The sequence below is a fragment of the Cyprinodon tularosa genome, unplaced genomic scaffold, assembly GCF_016077235.1.
Source record: "Cyprinodon tularosa strain WSP-4 unplaced genomic scaffold, ASM1607723v1 ctg369, whole genome shotgun sequence".
Classification (NCBI taxonomy): Eukaryota; Metazoa; Chordata; class Actinopteri; order Cyprinodontiformes; family Cyprinodontidae; genus Cyprinodon; species Cyprinodon tularosa.
The window spans coordinates 353,320-380,604 of record NW_024039084.1 but is presented as its reverse complement, the minus strand read 5'-3'; the positions used below and the strand labels follow the sequence as shown (position 1 = coordinate 380,604).

Here is a 27,285-nt window from a genome sequence, read left to right as displayed (position 1 = left end):
AGACACAGAATGCAGTAAGAGTCCAGGAGGAATAAAACTCTGATGGTGGAAAAGAGGCTGGATGTGGGTTGAAACGAGGTCATCTGAATGGAAGTCCAACATAGCACAACCGCTGCCTGCGCTTCTGGTAGCAGACTGAGATGTGGATTTGCAGAGATTTTAAGATTAACTCTGGATGCTGATTGGCTTTCATGGAGGTGTGGTTCAAAGCTGATTGGCTGTGTTGGAGGCGGATGAGTGTTAGTAATCATTTCTTCATAATGAGATAGCCAGACTAATACTATGCTATAGGATACATTGGCGTATATATATTGATTTTCTTGGTTAGTACATCCACTGACTGTGAAATTACCTATGAATTGTCTTTCTAGAGTCTGCAAACTGCTTGTTTTTGCAGCCAAATGCTACACATGTAGGCATTTTTACTGCACATCCCAGTGGGAGTGGGGAGTACCAGCATGGCAGACAGTGGCTTCACTTTTCTCTGGCAATCAGCAATCCAGTGAATAAATAAAGATCAGTGGTCCAGGTGGGTCCAGCAGGGTCTGCAATCAGCACCTGCTAACCAGTCTGACACACACGGGTTCTGCTCTGCACCTTCAACTCTCTAAGTGGGTCCAACCAAGAATGCAGAACCACAGTTCCAACATGCTTGCACTTGTTTTTAAGAAACAGCATTAAGTTAAATAACATGTTGGACACCCCAAAAGAAAATGTTCATATCTTTGTTAAATATTCTGATACACGTTTGGGTCTCTGTCATGATGCAGGGCCCAGTTTGGCTTCATCTTTATTACAGATGGTCTCATATTTTCTTCCAGTAGATCCTATGAGGGTGAGCTGCCAGGTAAACAAAGGCAAACCATGACACCTCCACCTCCGTTGGAACCCATTGGAACACAAACCCAATGCACAAGACATAAATAGAACCAATCCCCAACCAACAGAACAGAACACCCCTATTATATACCATTTATAATTCCATTTGGACCAACCGACCTGGTTCCAGTGGACTTAAAATGAACACAGATCAAAGTGAGATTCTAAACTCCTGGGTCATTATAGAGCGGTTCTGGACCAACCTAACCGGGTTTTCCTCCAGAAATCGAGCAGAACTAAAGCTGACAGTAAAGATGATGCTTCACTGCTGGAATCTGAGAGCTTCTGACTCTGGATCAGTAAAAGGACCAATCAGAAGAAGGGCCCACAATCAACCCCAGCCTTCAACATCATTAAAGGATCAGTCAGGAAGGAATAACCAAAGGATCATTATTTATACCAAAAACTAATACGCTTGTGGTGATTTAATTAATTTAGCTTTAATCAGTAAAAAAAAATCAAAATTAATTAAAAATAATTTTCGTTGCGATCACTGAGTCCGGGAGCGGCCATTTTTGCCCAGATATTCACCTCACTCCTGACATCTTCTGATGTTCTGTCAGGCCAGCATACCCTTATTAATACGTATTACATAGAGTTTCCTATGTGTCCGCACTCCTTACATCCAAGCACACTGTTTTATTTAACAATTTAGTGTTTTTTTTTTGTAGTTTGTGCATAAAACAACAACAAATCATTCACTCATTAGCTTATAAAAAAACATTGCATGTCCGTTAGATGAGGATCTTTTTAAAGAGTGATCAGCATTTTTTCACAGAGAATTATTTATAGGGAGAGGATTCTACAACCCAGTTGACAGGACATGAGATTTATTTGTTTTCAGTTTGTTTGATATGAGCAACATGTGGATAATTTTATTTTTATTGATTGATTTTTACAGTACATGAAGCGCTACTGAAATTGTTTTCAGATTACACTTAAATAGATTGATTATTCCCTCATGAGGGAAGGAATTACTTTATGGTTAGGATTAGGATTCACTTGGTGATAACAACCTACTGAGCCTACTGGCACTATCTGAAGCCATTCTGTGAGACTGATAGCTGCTAATAACGATGCGTTTTAATAAGGGTAATAAAGGTATGCTGGTCTGACAGAATACTGGCAGTGACATCACGGTGCGGTAAGCCTAGCGCCATTCTCACGGCTTTACAAGCAAAATCGATGGGAACTACTAGACACATCTGCAAACAACAACAATTATTTACGTGCATGGCAGTTGGATGTTGTAATACATTGGGTAAAGTGAAAAAAAAAATAGTTATTCCACCTTTCTGATTCCTGATCCTCCACGGACGGGTTGGTCGTAGGATTGCCAACTTGAAGAGGGAGGATTTACCATCGAACTTCTGGCCAGAGAAAAGACACGTAATATGTAGCCAACATTTGGAAGAAGAATGTTTTCAAGATGACTTGGATAATAGCGCGTTGTGACAAACACCAGATACAGCACTGGGACTTGATCAACAGCCGATACCGCACCGTGACGTCACAAACCAGTAGGTGGCAGTAGAGTTCTTTGACAAACATGGATGCCTTCAGTAAAGCACATTCACATGAAAATTACTCTGAATGAAAAACACTGATCATTTATTGAACAGTTTGTAAAAAAAATTCATATTTAAAGTACTTTCAGAAGTTTGAATTCTCAATATGGCCGGACTTTTCCTTTAAAGTCGATGTACCATCCTGCAGGTTTTCATTTAGCTTCCTCTCTGTCCAACATCCTGTTAACTCTTCTTCATTCAGAGGTCAGCTGGATCCAGTCCAGCAGAGGGAGCTGCTGTAATTGATGCATTATACTAAAAAAAAAAAGATACACAGATCCAAGCATATCCAAATATGACTATAAATTCACAGAACCAACATTTAGAGGTCAGTCACCCCAGCAGAGGGAACATATATAATCTCTGTTGCTACAGTGAAAAAAAACTGATCTTAAAATAATTAAAACATTTTCCAAATTTAGAGTATTTGCCTCATTTGAGCAGGTTGATAAGATGATAATTAAAAAGGAGTATTTTCGCCTGAAGATAAGAGTTTGATTTGCCCTGGAAATTAGATAATGACGTTTTTTATCAGTATTTTAAAGTTAAATAGTCCATTGATGTGTTGTTTCTACAGGCATGAAAAAAAGGAAAATACACCTATTTTAGAAATGTGAATAATTTTCTTTTTTTTTTCTAGTGTGTAATCCTCACCTGCTGAAGAGATGTTTAAGACTGGTTCCTCTGAGCACCGGTTCTATCTTTGATCTCATCTCTAGACTGAAACTAAACCTGTTTCTGAGCAGGTTATGTGTCCAGAATCAGTTACCATGGTGACAAAGGAAGTGAACTAGCTCATTCAAATCAACCATTGTTTTGTGAAGAATGAAGTCACTTTCTTGTAGGGGCCTCAAGATGACATGTTGTATATCTGCGCCATAGAAATAGACCAAACTGATTTGAACTTACTGCTGCATCAGTTTTACCACATGCATCCACAGTTTCCCAGACCTCCTCTGAGGAGCTGCAGACAGTCTGACTCATCACTCAGACTGAAGGTTGAAATGGGATTTTCATGTGTTCTGGTCTAATCCTGTCATTAGAACCGATACAATCAGATTGGGTTTTTCCTTCTGATCGGTGAAACATCAAAGCCAAGCCCACAGCATGACACATCTCCTGTTATTACCTGTCAGCTTCCAGGGGCAATGCAGAAACTGCTGACATTGATAGTTCACTAAAAGGAATCTGACCTTTACTCCTTGAGTAATTTTTTATTTTTTTTGCATTGCCATGTTTGTAGTCCCAAAAATGTTTAAAAAAAAAGAACAATCTAGTCTCAAACTAGTGTTGAGTTTGAGGTTTTATACAGTAGCCCAATAAGTCCTTGTTTTTTCTTAGAAAACATGCAAATTGAACAGCTCTACCCCTTTGGAATGAGGGCGGTTTGGCTTCCATTCCAAGGGGCGGACCCATTCGTCAGGTTCAATTTGCATGTTTTAGTTTTCTACAGCACTAGTGGCTTATTTTTTCACAAGTAGGCTGACAGGAAAGGGGGTATGAGAGAAAGACATGCGGCAAAGGACCAAAGGTCAGATGCAAACCCGGGCCGACCGTGTCGAGGACTAAGGCCTCCATGCATGCAACATGAACACTAACCACTGCGCCACCTGCAAGCCCTATATGCATGTTTTCTAAACAAAAACAAGGCTTATGATGGGCTACTGTATATAGCCTCTAACTCAACGCCATTCCGGACATTTTGACTTGAAAAAGCTAACTCTAGCGTGTTTTCATGGAGGCACAGAAAAGCATAAAGTTTTTTTTTTAAAAGGCCAAGGAGTTCAAATATATCAAGAGAGCTGCATAAAGTACAATTTCATTTCAATTGGGTTTAATTAAAATTACATGTCTTCCAACTAAAAAATTTTTATTTTTGGCTTGAAAATGTTCATTTGGAATTACCTTTAAAATCAAAAATAAAAATCCTGTAGCTATTTAAATATCTAAAAGATCAAATAAAAGTATTATTTGGGATATTAGGTCAATATACATTTATAATTTAGGATTTTATTTATTAATTTAAGTTAAAATTACCATTTAAATCTGAATTAGAACTCAAGAAAAACTGGTAAATTCAGCTTTTTGTTTTGAAAAAAAAATATTTATCAGATGAAAACCGGGATCTCAATACCGCTGAAGCTATCACCTTATTGCTTTTAAATAAAAAAAAAAAAAAAAAATGAAATAGATCCAAAGGACCTTTCAGTAACCATGTCTGTTCCAGCAAATATCATCATTAGAATGAGTGTTTTATCTTCAGTACGGGGTCCAGGAAATGATCTGCAGGGGCACTGGCCCCCGTTGGCCCCTGTCTAGAACCGCCCATGGACCACATAGCTGAATCATTTCAACCAGTAGGAAAATCCAGCTGCAGGAGCCATATTTCAACCTATTTGGGGCAGCACTTTAACTATTTTTGGCCACATGTAGTAGAATTAAACAAGTTTACTAGAATTTGCACAATAATCTGGAGATGGAATCCTTAAGGCCCAATTTGTTCAGTTCAAAATGATTTTTGTTTAGTTATTCTGAACATGAAGCACCTGTCAGGGAACAAAGTATCAGCTTCATGCAGATGTTTACAGCTGGGCTGGATGTTTTGTGACTATCTGTTTGTCTGATCAGTAACAATGACTGATCAGTCAGTCATTGTTAAATAGATCTGAGTGTTGTTTGTTGATGTCTGTTGTATTTATGACGCGATTGGGTGCATTGGTTTACATCTAAAGTTTGTTGTTTACAGTAACTGTTTCTTAAGGCTCAGTGTGGCCATTTTTGCATGCTTACATTTCATTGTTTGTGTTTACAGCTTTCCTTTTTTGTAGGGGAGCGTTTCGTTTACAGCTGCTTGTTGTTTACAGCCTCCTGCATCCTCATCCTTCCTGCCATGACCGCCAGATGAGCTCTGCTAAAGGAAACGTTGGTTGGTGTCTGCCTGCTGATTGGCTCCATATTGACAGAGACTGCTGCTGCAGCTTGTTGCCTTGACGACCACAGCACAGGAGACCTTTCCCCGAGGCCGGTTGCTATGGGAAACCCAGGGTGGAAAGAAGAGAAACTAAAAAGGTTCCAAATGTGTTTTTCTCAGTTTATTGAAACCTGAGCAATGATGGAAAACTCTAACTGGGTTTAGGTTCAGTGAAGGTTCTGGTCCAAACCCACCCAATAGACTGTATCATAACAAAAGGCTCTGGATGAGTCGGTTTTCACAGAATAAAGTGACCTTTGATCTCAGTCTTTTTCCAATTATACATTTCTGTATGCAGTCTCCGCATAGATTTCCCTTTTTTCCCCAGGGTAAATGCCTTATTACAACAAGCACACATTCATTTGTAGAAATGAGTTTTCTTCCTGAGATCCAGCTCAGTGAATCCTGACATAGACTGATATAGATATGAAGACGCTGATTGGCTCAGTAATGACTCTGGATCTGGGCACTTTCTGGTTAATTAGTTTATAGCTATAATAATAGGTGATTAAAGAAGACACATGAAGGAAGTCTAACACACACACACAAAATGAAGAAATGTGCAGATTAACCCATTTATCATGAGTAAAGTATCGAACATGTGTAAACAATTGACAGCATGTTGGCGCCACCTGCTGGATAGACTGAAATCCTGCTGACTCTAAATGACATATAAAATGACTTCATCCAGCAGGGGGAGCTATTCTAAAATTCCTGTTTAGTTTCAGCCAATCAGAACCTGATGTTACTGGAAACGGTTTCTGATTGGTTGGAAAACAAGCAGGTAGACCAACCTGAAGGATGGAGGTTCTGTTGGTTGGTCAAACAGGTCAGAACTAACCTGACAACAGCCAGATGCATGTCTCGCTCCGCTAGCTAGGCGGAACGACCAATGATCTGTATTTATTCACTGGATTGCTAAAAGTGAAGCCACCAGCCGCCATATTGGTACTCCCTAGTTAGACCGATCTCAAGGGGGGACTTAAGACTTTTAAAATAAAATTAAATTCATCACTTTGACACACACTGGCTGCTTCATAGCACCAGTAGATTAATTTTACATCACATTGCATCGTCAACATGTCAATGAAGTGTATAAATCAAGTAATATAACATATAAAAATTAATCACAATAAAATTAATGTGTTAATGGAGCATAATAATAATACAGAGGAGCAAAAATGCTTAACTGACGATGCACTATAATATACATGTATTGATGACATTATACAGGTAATTACATATAATTTTAAGATTTTATAAAGACTGAAGTACAAGTACATGTCTGCTAATGCTATAGTGTTTTTCTATTATATATATATATATATATATATATATATATATATATATATATATATATATATATATATATATATATATATATATATACTATATGGGTCAAATGTTGGAGGTTTTTTTCCATCAGTATAACATGCAATATATTTCAGACCATAACTTTTCCAAATGAGAAATACAACAAACACTACAAAAACGACAGCGTCATCCACTTAATAAAGAATTACTACATTAACATTTCACAGTGAATTATTTTCTAATTATCTACTACAGGTGCTGGTCATAAAATTAGAATATCATGAAAAAGTAGATTGATTTCAGTAATTCCATTTAAAAAGTGAAACTTGTATATTATATTCATACATTACATACAAACTCATATATTTCAGATGTTTATTTTGTTTAATTTTGATGATTACAAATGACAACAAATGAAAATCTCAAATTCATCATATCAGAAAATTAGAATATTACTGAAGACCAATAAAAACAAAGGATTTATAGAAATGTTGGCCAACTGAAAAGTATGAACATGAAAAGTATGAGCATGTACAGCACTCAGTATTTAGTTGGGCCTCCTTTGGCCTGTATTACTGCAGCAATGCGGCGTGGCATGGAGTCGATCAGTCTGTGGCACTGCTCAGGTGTTATGATAGCCCAGGTTGCTCTAATAGTGGCTTTTAGCTCTTCTGAATTGTTGGGTCTGGTGTATTGCATCTTCTTCTTCACAATACCCCATAGATTTTCTATGGGGTTAAGGTCAGGAGAGTTTGCTGGCCAATTAAGAACAGGGATACCATGGTCCTTCAACCAGGTACTGGTAGCTTTGGCACTGTGTGCAGGTGCCAAGTCCTGTTGGAAAATGAAATCTGCATCTCCAAAAAGTTGGTCACCTGCAGGAAGCATGAAGTGCTCTAAAACTTCCTGGTATGTGGCTGCGTTGACCCTGGACCTCAGAAAACACACTGGACCAACACCAGCAGATGACATGGCACCCCAAACCATCACTGACTGTGGAAACTTTACACTGGACTTCAAGCAACGTGGATGAAGTGCCTCTCTTCTTTTCCTCCAGACTCTGGGACCTTGATTTCCAAAGGAAATGCAAAATTTACTTTCATCAGAGAACATGACTTTGGACCACTCACCAGCAGTCCAGTCCTGTTTCTCTTTAGCCCAGGCAAGACGCTTCTGACGCTGTCTGTGGTTCAAGAGTGGCTTGACACAAGGAATGCGACAGCAGAAACCCATGTCTTTCATACGTCTGTGTGTGGTGGTTCTTGAAGCACTCACTCCAGCTGCAGTCCACTCTTTGTGAATCTCCCCCACATTTTTGAAGGGGTTTTGTTTCACAATCCTCTCCAGGGTGCGGTTATCTCTCTTGCTTGTACACTTTTTTCGACCACATCTTTTCCTTCCCTTCGCCTCTCTATTAATGTGCTTGGACACTGAGCTCTGTGAACAGCCAGCCTCTTTAGCGATGACCTTTTGTGTCTTGCCCTCCTTGTGCAAGGTGTCGATGGTCGTCTTTTGGACAACTGTCAAGTCAGCAGTCTTCCCCATGATTGTGTAGCCTATAGAACTAGACTGAAAGACCATTTAAAGGCTTTTGCAGGTGGTTTGAGTTAATTAGCTGATTAGAGTGTGGCACCAGGGGCCATCAATTTTGAACCTTTTCACAATATTCTAATTTTCTGATATGATGAATTTGAGATTTTCATTTGTTGTCATTTGTAATCATCAAAATTAAACAAAATAAACATCTGAAATATATGAGTTTGTATGTAATGTATGAATATAATATACAAGTTTCACTTTTTAAATGGAATTACTGAAATCAATCTACTTTTTCATGATATTCTAATTTTATGACCAGCACCTGTATTTTCTAACATTAGACACAATGTCGATGGCTAACTCAGTCAATATCTTAGAGTCAGTGTGAGATAGCCAGACTAATGTTACGCTACATACTATACTATAGAATACATTGTCGTTAGGGTTGTCACGATACTAAACTTTTCACCTCGATACCGATACTAAGGAAAATATTCGATACTCGATACCATTTTCAATACCACAAGGATAAAAACGACTCCAAAATTCTACAGAAATATTTTCATTAATAAATAAATACAATAAAGGTTGTATGCTGTGCACAATATTAAGCAAGCTTGATAAAAAACTTATAAAATTAAAATTAAGTGTTTCTTCCTCGGCTATGCTTTGCACACATAATGACACTAGCCAAACCGGTTAAGAAACAAAAATAATTCTCAGCAGGTGCACCTCTTACAAAAAAAAAGTCTGAAACTGAAAAATGCACAGAATTATTCAATCACACAGTGTTCAGAAAGTGCATTTTCCTCTATTCTGCACTTTAGATGAATGACTGCTTAGAAAAACGAGTATTGTATCCGGATACAACATTTCAGTATCGATACTTTTTTGAGTTTCGATACTTTTGACAACCCTAATTGTCGTATATATTGATTTTCACTGACTGTGAAATTACTTTTCCCACAGCCAGCAAACTGCTTGTTTCTGCAGCCAAATGCCACACAGGAAGGCATTTTTACTGGGAGTCTCTGTAGAAGTGGGGAGTACCAATGTGGTAGATGTTGGATTCACTTTTTTTGGGCAATCAGCAATCCAGTGAATAAATAGAGATCAGTGGTCAGAACCCCTGACTCAGCAGGACTAAAGTTAGGTTCAAAGGCTCAGAACCAAATCTACACCCAGCATTAAACTGTTAATGTTTAAACAAGGCCAAGAACTGGATCAGCAACAGGTCTGGATCTCATTGGAACAGAGCCAGAAGCCGGGCTCAGTGTTAACCGTTGACAGAACACAGCACTGCTTCTTATACTTCACGTTTTTTTATTATTTACCAAGTCCAAACAGAAAGAGTTCCAAAGAATTTTAACCTGAATGTTAATATGCAAGACAGATGGAAACAGGAGAGGAACCAGCATGATGAGTAGTATTGAAAGAACAGACCCACTTAGAACAGATCCTGTTTTTACTAAAAACAAAAGAAACCTTTAATTTGGGATATATCACTAAATAAACATTTTAATTGAATCCATTGTAATGCTCTCCAAACATTTAAAGGAGCCCAGTCACTTAAGCCTCTAAAAGGTAGATGTAGTCCACTGTCGCCTCCTGCTGGCAGAAAGCGATACTTGTTTACCTTCTTATCTGATATTATTGGAAGTTTTACACACTTGATTTTTGACTTCTCTATTTCACTGCTCCACTTAGAAAACTGCTTCCTTGTTTTGCACACATGTAATACACCTGCTCTCAATATGGCAAATACTAAACAGGGTGAACTTAAAGAAAAATACATAAATGAAGGAATAATGAGCCATCAGAGCAGCTTCATTTAATCAGCCTGTATATAAAACCAGAGTTTTAACTAGTTTAGAGATTAGTGACTGGGTCACTTTAAAGTTAATATCTTTCACCATGTTTTTTTTTATTTATTCTCAGAACCTCCCACAGAATTTTATTCTGATCCACAACTTTCCTCCTGCTCCATTCTGCCAAAGGTCCTAGAAAACATCCGTGGTTGAGAAACGAAGTCTGTGTCATGATGGCGCTGTCTGGATCCAACAGAACAGGTCCGATAGAATGTTTTCCCAGCAGGTCGGGTCCGCCGACCCGTCAGAGTCTGATAGTATTTACAGAGAATATGTACAGAGCGCTGCAGTCCGGTCAGCCTCTCAGGCCTCCATCCATGGTCAGAGTCCCGAACCTGCAGAAGAACAGGTTCTCAGGTTAACATGCGGTCCAATCAGACGGGTCAGAACCAGTGGCGGCTGGTGCAGTTTTCTCCATGGGGGGGTTAGAAATTTAAAATAGACGTATACCAAAAAAACAATCAAATGTATACAATGTTATCACACCAGTATATTTAAATGAATGACAACAACAAAAAACATTATAAAGCAAAATATTATTTCACATATAGGTTTACTTTTTCAAAGTTTATACAGGAATTTAATGCTTTTTAGTGCTCTTAGAAATAATTTCATTATATATATATTGCATTTTACATACGGCTTTACGATCAACCGGAGGAGCGTTTCAGCGCAAACATGCAGAACATGTTATATCTGATATAATATATCTGACCAAATTTTTTTAATAAACTTTTTTTTTTAATAAAGCATTTTAAATGCCACGATAATCGCATTTAATAAATTTCAATTCCAATTAAAGCAAAAATGTAAAAAAAATAATAATTTAATGACATAATGATTTTTAATGACCCTGTGGCAACCCTGCTTTTGTTTTTGGATATTTTTGTCCAATATTGTGTCACAAACCTAAAAAAAAAAATGTAGCAGTTAATTAAACGAGAAGGTATTAGTCAGCTTTATATTTTTAATATATAAAAACTATTTTCTGAGAATGTGTTTATTTAAGAGCAACTATGCAAATTATCAAACATCTAGAAAAAGTACACTATATTCTATTATTTTCCATGTTAATCCCAGATTGTTCATTCAATCAGTTCTATCTGTCTTTATCCTTGCTGGCTCAGATCCTGACGTTTGAAAAAGAAGGCAGGGAAAGCAGGATAAAGCTTTAGCCTCGCTGCAGGCTGCTAGCCAAGCCTTCTTGCTAGACCAGGTCCTGGAAAACAACGTTTCTTCTGCAATTTCTCTCTCCAAAGCATCTCCATCTCCCGCAACTAGACCTGTCAATCACCCGCAAAACGTCTGCGCTGTAGCGGCGGGAGGTGGTGAGCAAATACACTTCCCATCATCTTTCCTATACTTCTGTGTTGCAGGGGAGCTTCTGCGCATGTATAACTTTTAACGAGTCAATGGGCAAAGATTTTGTAAAGCTTTACTAGTCATTAAATATTAAATATTTATCTTACACATCTAAAAACTAAATACCAATATATTTGCAAATATTTTAAATTTGAATTTAAAATGATAAATTTTCTAGTTTTTTTAAATGTCTTAATTAGCGCCCTCTGCTGACCAGCCGCCACTGGTCAGAACACACTGATCCGGACACCAACAGAACCTGTGAGCGGACCTCTCTAAGAAGTGGTTGTTTTCTGCCAGCTCCTTGACGACTCCCTCCATCTCCTCCTTCAGTTTCTTCATCCTGAGGAAGAGGAGCAGCAGGTTATGTGAGCGAACTCTGACCCGAATGAGAACAGGATGAAGGTCTGACGTTCTCACCCCAGAGTCATCTCCACCAGTGTGTTGGGACTCAGGTACGGCTGAGGCTTCATCACGTTCGGCACCACTTTCTGGGGCAGCTGTTCCTGCAGCTGCAACACAAACACAGAGCCTCAGCTCGTCTCCATAGTGACCTGACGAGGAGGAGCGTCTTCATCCCCAGGGTGAGAACATCCTGCTTTACCTTGATGGCCCGGTCCATCAGCATGGTCACCTCCTTCTCCACGCTCATCAGCTGTCCTGATAGGCTGAGGAGCTGCTTCCTCACATGATGAACCTTCCTGCAGACAAACAGAGAAACCAGCTGAAGGTCAAAGCCGCGTGACCAACTAAAAACACGGACAACGGATCAGAACCGCACCTCATCCACTCTTCGCTCTTAGAAATGAAGAGGCGGTACTTCATGGCGCACTCGTCCGTGAACAGAGAGCGGGCTTTACCGGCATGGATGACCAACTTCTGCCTGTAGGAGCATAAAAACCGGGGAAAGGCAACTCAGACAGGTCTTTAGTTTTCCTTTTCATTACCAACCTAAGCTTTCCCGATCCTTGAAAATTGTTCCCCTAATTTTCCTCTCCAGTTACTGCTGGAGGTTTCTTCCTGTTAAAATGGAGTTTTTCCTCTCCACTGTCGCTACAAGCATGCTTACTGTGAGGGATTGCCGTTGAGTCAATGAGTTGATGCAATCAACTGGTTTTCCTTTAAAAATCAATCTGACTGGATGATCTGGTTGAATTGTAAAGTGCTTTTAGATGACGTGTGTTATGAATTGGCGTATATAGAAATAATCTGAATTGGAGTTAAATTAAATCTCCAGATTTTAAAATTGTGTTTTCTCGTAGCTCCAAACTAAACGGGAACTTTAAATATTTGGTTAGTATTTTTTTAATAGAACCAATTTATTCTATATAGAGAAACTAATCACTAACGTTTTTTTTGCCAATGCTGTGGTTTAAAGGAATAGTACACCCAAAACATGATTAGCCTTCATTTTCTACTCACCCCCATGCTGAACAACACTCTGGAGTACTTTTTTGATATCTCAAATGCATCTGGAGATCTGGGAGGCTTCTTGCTGTTTCATCTGGTGTGCACTTTCATCTGGTTTGGTCTGCCGGCTTCCGTAGCGTCGTGATCGCGCATGTGCGCGCTTTCAGGAAATCCTATACACTACTGTTTATGCTCTAAAAACATTCTAAATGACTTCGTTTCGAGTAAATTATGGACGCTACCCACTCAGGACACTTGGAATACATTGGACGACCAGTATGGAGGAATATTGACACGTTTTTTGTGGACTTTTATGGACCTTTCTGCCTCGGGCGCCATAGACCTCCATTATTTGAATGTCAGCAGACAGCAAGAAGCCTCCCAGATCTCCAGATGCATTTGAGATATCAAAAAAGTACTCCAGAGTGTTGTTCAGCATGGGGGTGAGTAGAAAATGAAGGCTAATCATGTTTTGGGTGTACTATTCCTTTAAGTAATATTCCTCTGAGATTATTAAAGTATGTCTGATTCTGATTCAGAAACCTACCGATTTCCTGGGTCATAAGTTTCTCATCTTTTTACTCCATAAACCAGAAACATATTTTTACAGAAATCTAAATTGTAATTTAATTAGGAAACTGGTTTATTTTATTGGTAATGACCAGCCGAGGCGATGCTCTAAGCACTGAATGTGAGGGGCACTTTGGAGCGAATCGATATGATGGCCACATTTCTAGCAATGCAAAGGGTGCTAAGTTTGTCTGATTTGTTGCTGAATGTTGCACAGAAGCAGTTTTCTTTCTTTTCCTGGAGGAATTTTCTGCTGAGTTTGAATCATGTTTCTTGTATTACTTGACAACGGTTTGCTGTAAGTTGTTTTGCCACCCTATAGGTTTATTCAAGGGTGTAACTTTGTAATGAAAGGTGGTGGGGACACTAAGGGTGGGGGCTGATGGACCTACAGTCACTCCACCCCAAGGCTTTCATTAGGTTTTTGCATCATGGACGTACTTATCAAACTTGTGGATCTGTTCCTCGTTGTACGGCAGCCCTGAAAACACAGAGAGAATATTCCAAGTCAGTGGGGGGGTCTCCTGGACGTCCCCTAATGCTGCTGTGGACAGGGTGTCTGCGTCTTACGTCTTTCTGCTTTGTCCTTCTTGAACTGCTGGTAGATGGCTGTGATGGCGTCCAGCAGCACTTTAATTTTCTCCACACTGCAGAAAGAAACTTGTCAAAAAAACACAAACCCAACACCTTCCCACTTTAAGGCCGTTAAAGCAACACTCTTACTTCCTGTCCTCGGGGTGCGTCCCGACCTGCTGCGTCCAGGTGTCCGTCAAAGGGCCTCCGTTTAGGAACTTACTCTTGATGTCCTGTGTTGTTCTCTCGATGGGTTCCAGAGAGCCTGATATCTGCAGAGAGTTCCCAGGTCAGAGACAGGAAGAGGCACCTCCATGTTTTAATCCAATGTTTGATTTTCAGCTTCAGTAACTTCACAGGCTCCTGTTGTTTTTGGTTTTAATGCCTTTCTATTCATAAAGCCTTTAAACGGCATGTAGAGCAGAACCAAACCAGAGAACCTTTTATTACTGAACACCAGGATTTCACTGCAGTGGTAAAACCACTGATCTCCATTTATTCACTGGATGCTGATCACTGGAAAAAAGTGAAGCCAGCGTCTACCATGCTGGTAATCCCCACTTCCACAGAGACTCGCCATAAAAATGGCTTCCTGTGTGGCATTTGGCTGCTAAAAACAAGCAGTTTGTCGACTGTAGGAAGATGTTCTACTGGTAATTTCACAGTCAGTTGATGAACTAACCAAGAAAATCAATATATACACCAATGTTTCTATAGTATAGTGTGTAGTGTAACATTAGTCTGGCTATCTCAAGACTGACTGGGAGATATTGACTGAGTTAGCCATCGACATTATGTGTAAGGTTAGAAAAAAAAAAAGAGTAGAGTAATAGAAAGTAATTCACTGTGAAATGTCAATGTAGTAATTCTTTATTAAGTGGATAATGCTGTTATTTTTATAGTGTTTGTGTTAGGGGTGGAACGGTTCACAAAATCCACGGTTCGGTTCGATTCACGGTTTCGTGGTCACGGTTTTCGGTTCGGTATATGTTCATTGTTAGGAAAATCTATTATGGTCATGTTGCTGTTAGCATAAACAAAACGTGTTGCACAATGCTTGCACACTGTTGCACTTTTATCCACAACTTTCTTTCCGCCGTCATCGTAGGTCACTCTAAATGCAAAGCGCTCCCATACAGCAGACCTATAAAGTAGGGATGGGAATCGAAAACCGGTTCCTGTTAAGAACCGGTTCCGTATTTTCCGATTCCATGGCATCGTTTGGCAGCTCGCTGAACGATTCTTTTTTCGATTCCCGCAGCACCAGAGCCTAGAGCGCCGGCTCTGGGGAGCACGACTTACGTCACGTTTTTTACGTAAGTTACGCAACTTACGCAAGTTACGCAAGTTGGAAGAACTATTCGAGGAGGAAGACAACGAGCTGCGGTCACTTTGTGAATCAAAGCCCCGTCTTTCCTTAGCCCAGAGGGTAGATCAGGAAATCCAGCTCTATAAAAGCTTGCCCTCCATCCCCTGCAGGGATAGCGCCACACTGTGGTGGTGGAACAAGCAAGATACGCTGCCCTTGCTATCTGGACTGGCTGAAAACTACCTCTGTGTGCAGGCTTCCTCCACCCCATCTGAGAGGGTGTTCTCCACGGCTGGAGACACCATAAGCCCTGAAAGATCCCGTATCCTTCCAGAAAAAGCAGATATGCTCATCTTTCTGCAAAAGAACTGTTAATTTTCCCTACTACTGTTTTATAGTTAGTATTTTTTGTTATTTAAAATAGGTTATTATCCCATCATTTGTTATTAGACATTGTTGGTTATTAAGTTTGTTCTTGTATATTTATTTTTCATTTAAACACAGATGTTACTCCAGTTTCACATTTCCTCTGGACATCTTGATCTTGTTGAGTTTGTAAGATTGTGCAATAGTTAAGTAAACAAAGTTGATGCTGATAATCAAACTGTTTGTTCTCCTTTTTCCCCCAAATTGGAATCGAAAAAAGAATCGATAAAGAATCGAATCGTTTCATAGAATCGAAAAGGGAATCGGAATCGTGAAAATCTTTTCAATTCCCAACCCTACTATAAAGTGCTGCTGGCGCGTCTTCCAACTCCAGTTCTTTCCCACTCACCATACCCACACAATTCTCCACAACAACTGATTTTTTTCTGCTACACCCGGCTACGCTGCTTCGCTTCTTCTTCTTCTTGTTTACTACTGGTGGTTGGCTTTGATTGCAGTACCGCCACCTTCTGCTCTGGAGTGTACACGCTTCGCCTATGAGAAAAAGGAGCAGCGCATGAACCGAACGAAACACACGCGAACCGAACCGAGACAGTCGAACCAAACGGTTCTGACAGTTTTCATAAACCGTTCCATCCCTAATATATATATATATATATATATATATCATGCATTATTAGACATGTTAGATGTAATTATTGTAACTATGTAATAAATACATGTGTATTACATGTACATCATCATTTTAGCACTTTTGGCACACCTGTATTATATTATTATGCTATATTACATGATTTATAGACTTCATAATGAACATGCAAAGGGATCATAAATTCAAGTAATCTACTGATGAAACAGCCAGTGTGTTTCCAAGAGATCAATTTATCTTTATTTTAAAAGTCTTAAGTGCCCCTGAAAATGAGAACACCATCGTCGTTTGATGCTGTAGAGCAAGTATTGTTTACATTATGATCAGTCTAACTAGGGAGTAATAATATGGCTGCCGGTGGCTTCACTTTAACCCCGTACTACCAGCAATCCAGTGAATAAATAGAGATCAGTGGATAAAAAAAGCTGTTTTTGCTTCAAGGCTTGAACCTGACAGTTAACACATAAACAGACCCGTTTCCGTAGTAACCAGCTGAAGCTGATCACCACAGCCTGACCGATCAGGACCAATGGAGGAAAAACACTCACCCTGAGAACCTTCTTATGCATGTCTGAGATCTCCTCGAACTCTGACGTCAGCATGTTGGCCCGCGCCAGCACCTCCATTCTGCAGCAGAACACGCAAAGAGTTAGATCACACAGAGAGATGTTGCTTCTTCTTCTTAATTTGGCTCTGATTACTGCTGCATCCGACTGGGTTAAAGACTCACAGCTGCTCGGACTTCTCCAGCAGCTGTGAGCAGATGTTGCAAAGGTGGAAGACCTCTGACTTCTTGCGGGAAATTTCACCGTAGTCCTCCCTCATTAGCTCACTGCAAGGATCAACAAACGGGGATGAATAAACTCTGCAGCACATTATGTTAGATTATATATCCACATGCAGCTCTGTGGTCCTTCCAGGCCACCGTATGACTCACATCAATCCTCTGACTCCCTTCCGCACCAGTTCCTGATAAACCAGTAGAGACTCAGAGGTTTTCCACAGATGTCCAACATCTCCTGCAAAAGTCTGAGGAACAACAGCGGAGTCAAAGCGAGTCGGGCGGGCAGATCAATGTGCTCTTTGGGATGTACAGGTCCTAAAACCCGTCATACCTTAGCATAGCTGGCATCCAGGTCCAGGTCATAGCGAGGCTGGACCTTCGGAGGACACGCTGTGGAGGAAAACAAAAACTTTCAGTGAAGCTTCATAATGAGGGCCCTGTCACACCTTGGCGATTTAGCCATTGTATGCCTGACGTCCCAGAATCTCCTAAAACGCTGACATACGCTGAACTTTCTATATATTTTTTCCAATTTGGGCGTATATATAGTGTATTAATAACGAGTCCAGAACTTATGTCCAACAACAGCCTAACGTATGCATAACACACAGCAGTGTGATTCCCAGGAAACGATGCACAAGCTAAGATGTCGTTGATCACGGTATTAACCTGTTTACCGCCCAACCAAACAAATAATAGATAAACACAAAGAAAAAGAAAGAAAGAAGGTTTGCAGTGGCAGCAGATTCAGCTTCATGTCTGCTAGGAAGTGTGTTGGTCGTGAACGCAGGAAGGATCCATCACACTCACCTTTACGCTCACCCTATGATGAGGATAAAGTCTGGAGGAGAACTTATGGTTTCCTCCTGTGAAACTCCTTTGTACCAAAACGCTGCCAATGCGCCATTAAACAGTAGCTGGAAGTTATAAACACGTTCAGCTCGTCTGGAACACGTCAGATGCGTTGATATGCGTTGGAGAGAAGTTCTGGATAAGTTGCGCAGAAGTTATGCACAACAAACTCTTAGGTTTTGGATAAGCTAGATGCCACGACTTATGAGTAACTTACACTTAACGGATGTCAACAACAAACTTACTAACCCTAACCCTAACCCACGTACAGCATACATGTTCGCCGTAAGTCGACGTGCTTCTTCGTGCTCCTAACTTATACAAAATGTACTCATAAATGATCCAACCTATGCCAGCGTTTTTTTTCCAGATTTTTCCTACGTCAGGCATACAGTGGTCTAAAGGTGTGACAGGGGATTCAATGAGAGGATCACCTAACTTAGATCAGCAGAAAGTCTTACGGTCTTCGAAGATCACTCCAACGGTGTTAACAACCTCGCGGCTCACCAGCATGATGGGGTTGTCTCTGGAGGTCTTGGGGAAGGTTTTGGCTTGCCGGTTCGGGTCCAGGACGAGGCGCCGGCCCTCATACAGCAGCTCCTGGTTGTGCAACGGGATGCTGGTCCTGCGGCACAGCAGCTCCTGGAACAGCGCCGCTCTGAAGGGAAGGTGGCATCAGTCACAAACCTGGGCTACGACGGCTGTTCTGAACGTAACCTGACGCAGAACTTACGTGTTGTACTCGTGGATGTAGACGTGGTGCAACGTGGCCTGCTGCAGGCTGAAGACGTAGACCACCGTCCGGTGCAGGATGTCGTTGGTTTCTGCAAAGAACTGATCAAAGCCCCAGCATTTCTCCTGATCCGCCTCCAGGATGTTGGCCAGAACCGGAGTCAGGAGGCTCTGAAGGCCCCTGAGAGAAAGAAACAAAGGTGGGAGGAGAATCAAAAAACTGGTAGGGACCAAGTCTGAGCTAAAGGTAACAAAGGTGAGTCAATTTGATTGACAGATAATCTCAGTGGACACAGGGTTCATAGAACAATATTTACATATGTAACCTTTTTTTCTATTTAATCCCTTCTGACCACCAGGGGGCAGTGCCGATGGTGTTTTAAATGAGACAGTCTGCCTGAAAGCTTCATGTGTGCAGTCAGTTCATCCAGATTACCATCCTGCCTTCAAATATTGTTTCTCTGTTAGAGCCACTCTGACCCCGTACACCGGCGTTTCGCCGTCTCTGGGAATCCCGTTCAACAACAGCCTCTGGCCCGGTCGCCTCTTCGCATTTTTATCCACGATTGTTCATGGCGGCTGGAAGTAGATGTTAGCGTTTTTTCACGTACATAATCCAAACTGCAGGCTTCAGAATAATAAAAACGAACATTTCTTTTGCAGGTTTCAACATCTTAAGTTAATTTAGGCTTTGATAAACTGTTTCAGAGGAGTGATTATAGCTTTCTGCATCAGTGCTGTCTGTCTCCCTGCCAGCTCCCAGATCAGCTTCTCTGATTGGTTGATGTCGCGCGTTGTACGGAAAAGTTACATTTTTCCAACTCCAGCAGGTGCTGCTTCTGATGCGCATTGCTCACGTCAGATGCTCAGCAGCTCGTGAGGCGCTGCTCCTGCTGCTCAAAAAGCACCGCGTGACCTTTTGCTGCACCTTGATCCGCATCAACCATTGACTTTGAATGTAAACGTGTGAACGTAGCATAAGATAATCCAATACTTTTTTTTTATTTAAAATATAAATTGTCTTGTTCAATTGGCAAAGGGTCTCTCTTTCCTCTTTAGTTCAAGAATAAAATTGACAAATTTTAAGAAAAAATTACTTTTTTAGATTTACAGTTTTGGAGTGAGGGATGAAATTAAACCATAAACTTCTTAAAATGGCTCCTACTTGGACAAACTGCAGGACACCGGCATCTCCGTGCTCCACTCGATCTTCCCGTTCTCACACTTCTGATGACCTGAAATCGTTCCGGATGGTTTTTCTGTGATGATTTTATACCTGAGACCAAAAACAGGGAGAACATCCAGTGCTTAGCTCTCTGCGGTCAGCTGTTGTTGGGTTAGGGTTAACCCTAACCAATAATTAGCCAAAATAAGCTCTTACATTACTTCCTTGTTTCTGCGTGGCCCTTCAAATGGCCGGAAGGGGAGGTTCCCGGTGGCGGCGTGGTAAAACGTCACGCCGATGCTCCACAGGTCCACTGTGGCGCCGTACTTCTTCTGGTGGTCCTTCCTAAGAACGGCTCGTTCATACATGTCGGGATGCTGCAGAGCCAGAGACAAACATGGAGGTTAACATCCACTCAGAATCACAGACCCATCTGCCAAGGCGCATGGATCCCCCCAGGTGTCCGTTCTTCACCAGGTACTCCTCTGTGCCATACAGAGACTGAAACTGCTCATCGTCCTCCAGTTCCCGGGCGGCACCAAAGTCTGTCAGCTTGTAAACAGATCGTCCGTCCTCTCCGATCACCCTCATGATGTTTCCTGGTTTGATGTCCCGGTGAACGATGCCATACTCCCTCAGGTGGTTCATACCTGCAACTGCAGGACACAGGACATACTTTCAGGTTAAAACACCCTGACAGGATAAGTTCCAGATCAACAGGGGAACTTTCTTACCAACATCATGAAGAACGATGAGGAACTCATCCTCAGGGAGACCGTAGGCGTTAGTGGACTCTTCTAGAACGGTGTAGAGACTCCCACAGGGACAATACTCCATGACCAGAACCTTATTGCGTGTGTTGGTCTAAGGGAAAAAAGGTCATCAGAAACATTTCTACATCCTGAGCTCAGAATTAGCGACGCCCTGCTAGCCCACCTCCTCCTCCACAGCAAACAGCTTCACTATGTTCTTGTGGTTGAGCTTCTTCAGAACCTCAAATTCACGCATCTGGACGTCCAGCGGCCGCAGGAAGCTCAGGTTGTTGAACACTTTGACAGCGTAGAGGTCGCCAGTTTTCTGCACACATAACCGGATTCAGACATCACTACCTGAGAGGTTTAAAAATGGGAAGCGGTACTGATCCAGGACTAACTGTGAGTGCCGGAGCTCATACCTTGTGTCGTCCTCGATAAACGTTTGCGGTAGCTCCCTGACCCAGCTGATCCGTGGTCAGCCACAGGTAATTGGAGGTGCTCTGCATTCTGATGGCTGATGGAATCTAAAAAAACACAGGAAGCTGGAATCAATCAAATCAGTAGGCTCTGACGCAGATATTAAAGTCGTAGATAAGCGGCCGTTCCAACTGTTGCATTTCCAAATTCTCCCTAGTGGTGCCCGACTTTACACGAGTGAATAAAGTGAATGTGATTGGTCGAACATCAAGGTGGCGGGATTGTTGTGGCGGAAAATTTGTAAGCAAGTTTGATTGTAGCTAGTTTGTCGGAAGCATCTTGCTAACCAGTTAGCAACTTAGTGCTAGTAGGTTCCCAATGGGAAATTCCATTGGGACCAAGTAGCACTAAATTGGTGACTTAGAAACGACCATAGATATCCATAATAAAGGCTAGATGTCTTACGGCGGAGTCTCAAACGTCATCACCGGCAGCCATCTTGCCTCAGGCAGGCTTTCTGTTGTGCTCTGTGGTACCTAATGTAAGGTGAGTGATCAGCACGAACACAAATACTCTTACCTCACTGAATTCTTGACGGATTTAGAAACAGTTTGGTTTCTTTCAAACATTATGAACGTGGCTATTATTCTTGATGCTTGAACATGACGAAATTGCAGATTTTCTTGTCGAAAAATGACTTAATCGCGCAGCATAGTTGTGCATCACGGCTACTTGCGCAAGTTATCAAGGCTGAGACTATCAGTCAATTATATAGGTTTTACTGACACCAATAACGATTGTATGACAATTAATCTTTGGTGTAAATTACAATCTTTGTGGATGTGGTTGTAGTTATTAGTCTGCTAATAACAATAATCTGAGTGTTGTTGTATTTTCATTATTAGCCTAACGTTAGCTGGCTAATAACAAGAAGCTGCAAAGTGAGACCTAACGTTAGTAAGTTAGCAGCTAACGTTACAGTTTAGCTAGCTGCTAACGTTAACCAGCAACTTTACATCAGTGGAAGAGGCAGAATTTAACATGATTTCCAATCGATTTGGTTTGTCAACACATCTTACATTATGTTACAGGAATTTGCTGGGTTTATTAAAAGGAAGAAGCCAGACTTTTGCTATGACATAATAGTATTACAAGATTGTTGTTGACTCAAAGCTTTTATAAGCTTGTATTAGTTTCATTTGGACAACTTAAAGATGGTGTTGTGCCAAACATTTTCAACTTTCCAGCTCATCTTCAAAGGGCATGTGTATCATTGAAATTTAATCACATATTGATATACCAATCTTATACACCGTGAATTGTTGTTGGTCACTTTTGTTTTTGTTTCTGCAGGTTATATAATGTGTAAGCAGGAGGAGAAGATCGTCCATCCCCGTTTGCTGACATTCCTGCGCTAGTACATGACCACAGCTACCTTCCTGTCTGCTTTGATGGCCTTGTGGACAACGCTCTCTTGTACATTACACAGAAGCTCAATAAAACCTTCCTTTTCAAAGGGCATTAGCCAAGCTATGTTTTTTGGGTCATTTTTTAAATCTGTCTTCCATGTGTATACCATCACAGTAGTGTAGGTGGGGATTTCAACATGCTACATCTATATATACTTGTGAAGGGGACTATTGTACCAATTTTAATAGCAAATAAATGTCACTTTTATAATGGTTTAAAAATAGGAACTTTTGTGTAATTACTCCTGATATATAATCCGAATAGTCTACATGAAACTTCAAAGTGTTACCTTTAATTTGAAACCTGGATTATGCTTCTACACCAAGAGGATGCCACACAATAAGCCTTTTCTGTCAGTATTTCATATTTTATTATAACAATAATATTCATATTATAAAAGTATGTATGTAAATATAAATAAATTAGGACTGTGAAATAATTAATCACACCCAAATAAAAGTGTTTATTTATATATATATATGTATATATATATATATACATATATATATATATATATATATCTTTGTACATAACCTATATATATATATATATATATATATATAGGTATCTATATCTATATAGATAGATATCTATATAGATATAGATACCTATAGGTATATCTATATATCATGTTGCCATTCAGTACACTGAGTTTTAATAGCATATATTGATTTAACATTAATACCTTGTGCATGTGTATATTTATTGCACCTGTATGTTCTATTCAATGTTCTTTTCATATGAAATTCCATGGTTATAATTATTCATAAGTGTGCAGTGTCATAACTACATGTCTGACTTTTGTTTAACAAACCAAACAGTTAGACAATTGAGGAAGTTATGGTTATTTAAGTACATGCGCCTTTAAAACACAATGTTACGAATGAGCGAGCTGCCTGTGGCAAGATGGCCGCCACGTGCGGACGTCGACCCCCATTGGCCAGCAGCGCGGCCGAGACATCTAGCCTTTATTATGGATATCTATGGCAACGACACTGTCAAGGAACGCTATGGACAGAGGAAACATGCAAGAGGAGGAGAGTTTAGTGTCGGAGGTCGTGGATGAGTCTCCTCCGTGATACATTTTTTATTTAGAGGAGGAAAGCGGGGACGAAGATGTTGTGGAAGAGGACGCCAGCGCGGCAGAAGCTTGGTTTGGTGTAGAAGGCTTCCAGCCGTACATGTTTGAGCCCTTGCCTCGCAACGCTGCCAGTTCTGTTAGCTCTACACCGGCTGAAGACACAGACGTCCATCCCCGTGAACACTGGGACGGAACTCAATGGGAAAGGAAATTATTCTTATTTCAACCGTTGAGTATATTAGCTGCAACATATAAATCAAGATGCTTTGACTGAAAAACAATTGACAGATAACCGTTGATATATGATTGGCTGAAGTTAGTTGTTCAGGCTGACGTAGAACTGGCTTGCGGAAGATAACGGGGACAAAAATACAGATTTTGTTTTTTAAATAGAAATTTTCTAACTTTTGGAACAATATCTTCTGATAAAGGGTATATTTATATACATGTTTAAGGCAGAATGTTTTGGCATTTAAATATGACTACCCTACGACATTAATGCTCAACAAAAGAAGAATTAAACAAAACTAAACATCAACAGAGAAGGATCCAAGCTGTTGGCCAGACTGACTCCTAATGAGCCACACTGTTAAAGAAAAGCCGCAGTAAAAGGGTTTATACAGGAATGAGTAACTCTAATTTAATGCTTTGTAATGCTCTTAGAAATATTTTTAATGCCACAAGTACCCATGACTCTCTCTCTCTCTGACTCGTCTATCCAGCAGCCAAATGAGTAGAAGAGGAATATGAAGCTCACTAGAGAGAAACGCGCTGCCTTGGCAATTCTTGCAATTTTGTGCTAAAAGCCCTAAAAAGAAAAGGCAACAACGTATTTGGAAAAAGACATGGCTGAGCAAACATTGCTACTACGCTCTGTCAATTTACAGAAAAAAATCAATTTCCCTCATTGCACCCCCGCCATGCTGCTATGTTTTCATCTGAGAGGAAGAAGAAGAGGAATCCTTGTTTGCCCACTGAGCGATTTGCCCACGACCACCTTATGACGGCCGACTGAATTTCAAACATGTTTGATTTTCTCCCGACTTCACGATTCCTGATCAAGAGATGGTCATCAGAGGCTGATCGCCCCTCGTTACCTCCTTTACACTACAAGACGCATCATCAGTCTGAAAATTATCTAAAAATTCTCACACGACCGGAGAATCGGTCCGAAAAAGGGCAAAAAAAATTATTGTAGAGTGTATGCCCGGCTTTAGTGAACCAAAGAGCCATTTGCAGCCGCAATAACCTCCGATCTAGCAAATACAAATTGCAATCTTATCTCATAATGACTGAAAGCTAAAAGTGCAACAAATTGATTTTGAAATCACTGATAAAAAAGGTAATGATTTTGTTTTCTGCTCCAGCACATGTTAAAATGTATGTACTACAAATGTATTTTGTTACAGGGGCCGGTGTTCTGTCAGATGAGCTTACCCATAGTCAATACCCGTTTATCCCTTTAGTTTTGTACAAAAAAACTATTTAATGGCTTAGGTTTAGTTTTTTTTTTTTTTTTAGGCGTACGGCGATCTGACCTTAAATTGTTTTTTTTACATGACTAAAGGGATACACTAGGCAGTGGAGTTAGTTTAAAATCTATTTTTCATACAAAACTAAAAGGGATAAACACAATGAACAATTAATGTTTTAGGAAAACCGCATCAGTCATCTGTCATTGTCCAATGGATCCCTAAATGAATGATTCTATTGTTAAAAGTGAAACTAAATTCTGATTGGTTGGACAGTATCCTCTGACCTCACCACTAGTGAGCTTATTCTGATCTCAAAGCCAATCAAACAGGCTTCGATATGCCTTTAGAGATCTGGCAGATTCAAATCTTTTCTATTCAGATAGAACATAAATAAAACATTTGTCAAATCTAAACTCTTAACCTAAAGAGCTGTGTCGAATGCAGCAAAATCCAAACTGGTTCTTCAGCCACACATTAAAATGCTTCTGAGCTTCAGCTAAAAAGCAATTAAAAGAGTTGCAGGATACGTAATCTCTGCTTGTCGCCATGGTGACTAGGCAGGTTCAAATCACCGGCGTGACGTCATGCAGGCTGTCAGCTGCAGGGAATTTTTGGTGTCTAACTTTGGAACATAAAGTGCAAATGTTTTCATATCCACAGGAGTCATTGTCCTCGATGAGAGGAAAAAGAGCGAGGCACGTGCTGCTAAATGAACAGCTTTCCATATAATGGAGAGGAACACCTGAAATACCTGCTTCCTCCTGACCTTTATCCTACTGAGTGACAGTGTTGATAAAGCGATAATACATTTACTGCTGCTAAAATCCCACAAACAGACACTAAAAATCAAAAATTAGCAATAAGAAATAAACAGAATTAATGCATATTTTGAGTTATGGTGTTTGTGTCTCTGCTATAGTCCTGCACATCACGCTCAGTCAGCTTCAGTCCTTTTATCAGCAGGCTATAAAATCATAAATCTAATCATAAAACTAGTGATTAGTTGGTTCCGTCACACGAAACTTGGTTAAAACGCATTAAACAGCGGAAAATTAGTAAAATTTTAAATGTGTTGCTTTGGTTTTAAGGAAAAGATAAAAAAAAATAAATAAATAAACAGTGAGTTTTGTCGTTTTTTTAGACAAGTGTAGGAAAAACGCCGATAACTAACTGGCCTCTCTGGCTACAGATTTTCACAGGGGAACAGATTGTGGCACAACACCGGAAAGCCCCGCGTCCGCTCTGACGCAGCAGATGATAAACGTCATTACGGCTACGCTAAGTACTTTTTGATCAATTGTTCGATTGAAGAATCAATTCGCAGGGTTTAATTCTCTCCGTCTAAGCGGAAGGTTCGTGTTCCAGGGCCGAGCGCGACTCTCCGGTATCGGGACCGCGCACCTCGGGCCTTTGCTTAGAACCGGACCCACCGGAACACAGAAACGAGTCAAAACACTGGCTGACATCCTTACTCACCGAAGAAAGTCCAGGCCGGCTCCAGAACCGTCCTTTTTCCTTAAAAATTAAGCGGTGTTTATTTTTGTTTACTACCTCACCTTCTCACTGCCGCTCTGCTCTCCACTTCCGCTGCGCTCAGGTCAGCTGACCGCAACCGACCAATCAGAGAGCAGAGGGTCAGGGCGGGGTCAAATAGGTACCGCAATCTATAAAATAGTAACACAACATATATTTTAAATAGTTACATGTTTTGGGGGGTAAATATGGAATAATTGTGTATTTAAAGAAAATAAACAAATACGAATGATTAGTGTATAACTGAGAGCCCCAGGTTTAGCATTTAAATAAAGGGAGAAGACAGCTGATAGAGAGCGCAGAGGGTTTGTTATTACGGTAAAAACAAAAATCCGGAACTAAAAAGTGAAACTGATCAATTTAGTAAAAAGAAATACGGTGCACTAATCAATTGAAATATTTTAATGTGAAATCGGTGGAGGGGTTTTAGGTCAAAATAACATTGAAATTGGAGAAGAAATAAAACAGTAATGGAAGAAAGAAATGACAGTTAACCTGCAAATATGAGGGGAAAGCAAAACTTTGAACTGAAGAAAAGGTTTCATTTTCTTTACTCTGTCCATATAAGACTCCTAGTTATACTCAGTTGAAGTGGAAAGATACTGAACTGCAAATGTCATTT

General features: G+C 40.4%; 1 protein-coding gene across 3 annotated transcripts; it reads right to left on the bottom strand.

Moving 5' to 3' along the window:
- Positions 1–10,128: 10,128 nt before the first annotated feature.
- tbk1 (TANK-binding kinase 1) lies at positions 10,129–26,765 on the bottom strand. Of its 3 annotated transcripts, none has more exons than XM_038296189.1 (21): positions 26,687–26,765; positions 21,107–21,211; positions 20,869–21,009; positions 20,667–20,796; positions 20,407–20,588; positions 20,149–20,309; positions 19,933–20,043; positions 18,769–18,948; positions 18,497–18,693; positions 17,515–17,573; positions 17,337–17,428; positions 17,130–17,231; positions 16,948–17,026; positions 14,205–14,326; positions 14,052–14,128; positions 13,923–13,962; positions 12,283–12,384; positions 12,106–12,202; positions 11,922–12,013; positions 11,761–11,844; positions 10,129–10,474 (listed from the first exon to the last, which is right to left on the bottom strand). In XM_038296189.1, exons 2-21 carry the CDS (start codon positions 21,191–21,193, stop codon positions 10,435–10,437), a joined length of 2,175 nt encoding a protein of 724 aa, XP_038152117.1. In that variant the 5' UTR covers positions 21,194–21,211; positions 26,687–26,765; the 3' UTR covers positions 10,129–10,434. The 3 variants fall into 3 exon arrangements, with proteins under 3 accessions (XP_038152117.1, XP_038152116.1, XP_038152118.1); XM_038296188.1 differs by having other exon boundaries at positions 26,607–26,754; XM_038296190.1 differs by having other exon boundaries at positions 11,773–11,844; positions 26,607–26,754.
- Between the last annotated feature and the right edge of the window lie 520 nt (positions 26,766–27,285).

Coding starts and splice junctions, on each gene's coding strand:
- tbk1 (XM_038296189.1), bottom strand. CDS start 21,193: ATGCAGAGCACCTCCAATTACCTGTGGCTGACCACGGATCAGCTGGGT. Junction 20,589..20,666: donor CATCGTTCTTCATGATGTTG/GTAAGAAAGTTC, acceptor TGTGTCCTGCAG/TTGCAGGTATGAACCACCTG. Junction 14,129..14,204: donor ACGCACCCCGAGGACAGGAA/GTAAGAGTGTTG, acceptor TTCTTTCTGCAG/TGTGGAGAAAATTAAAGTGC.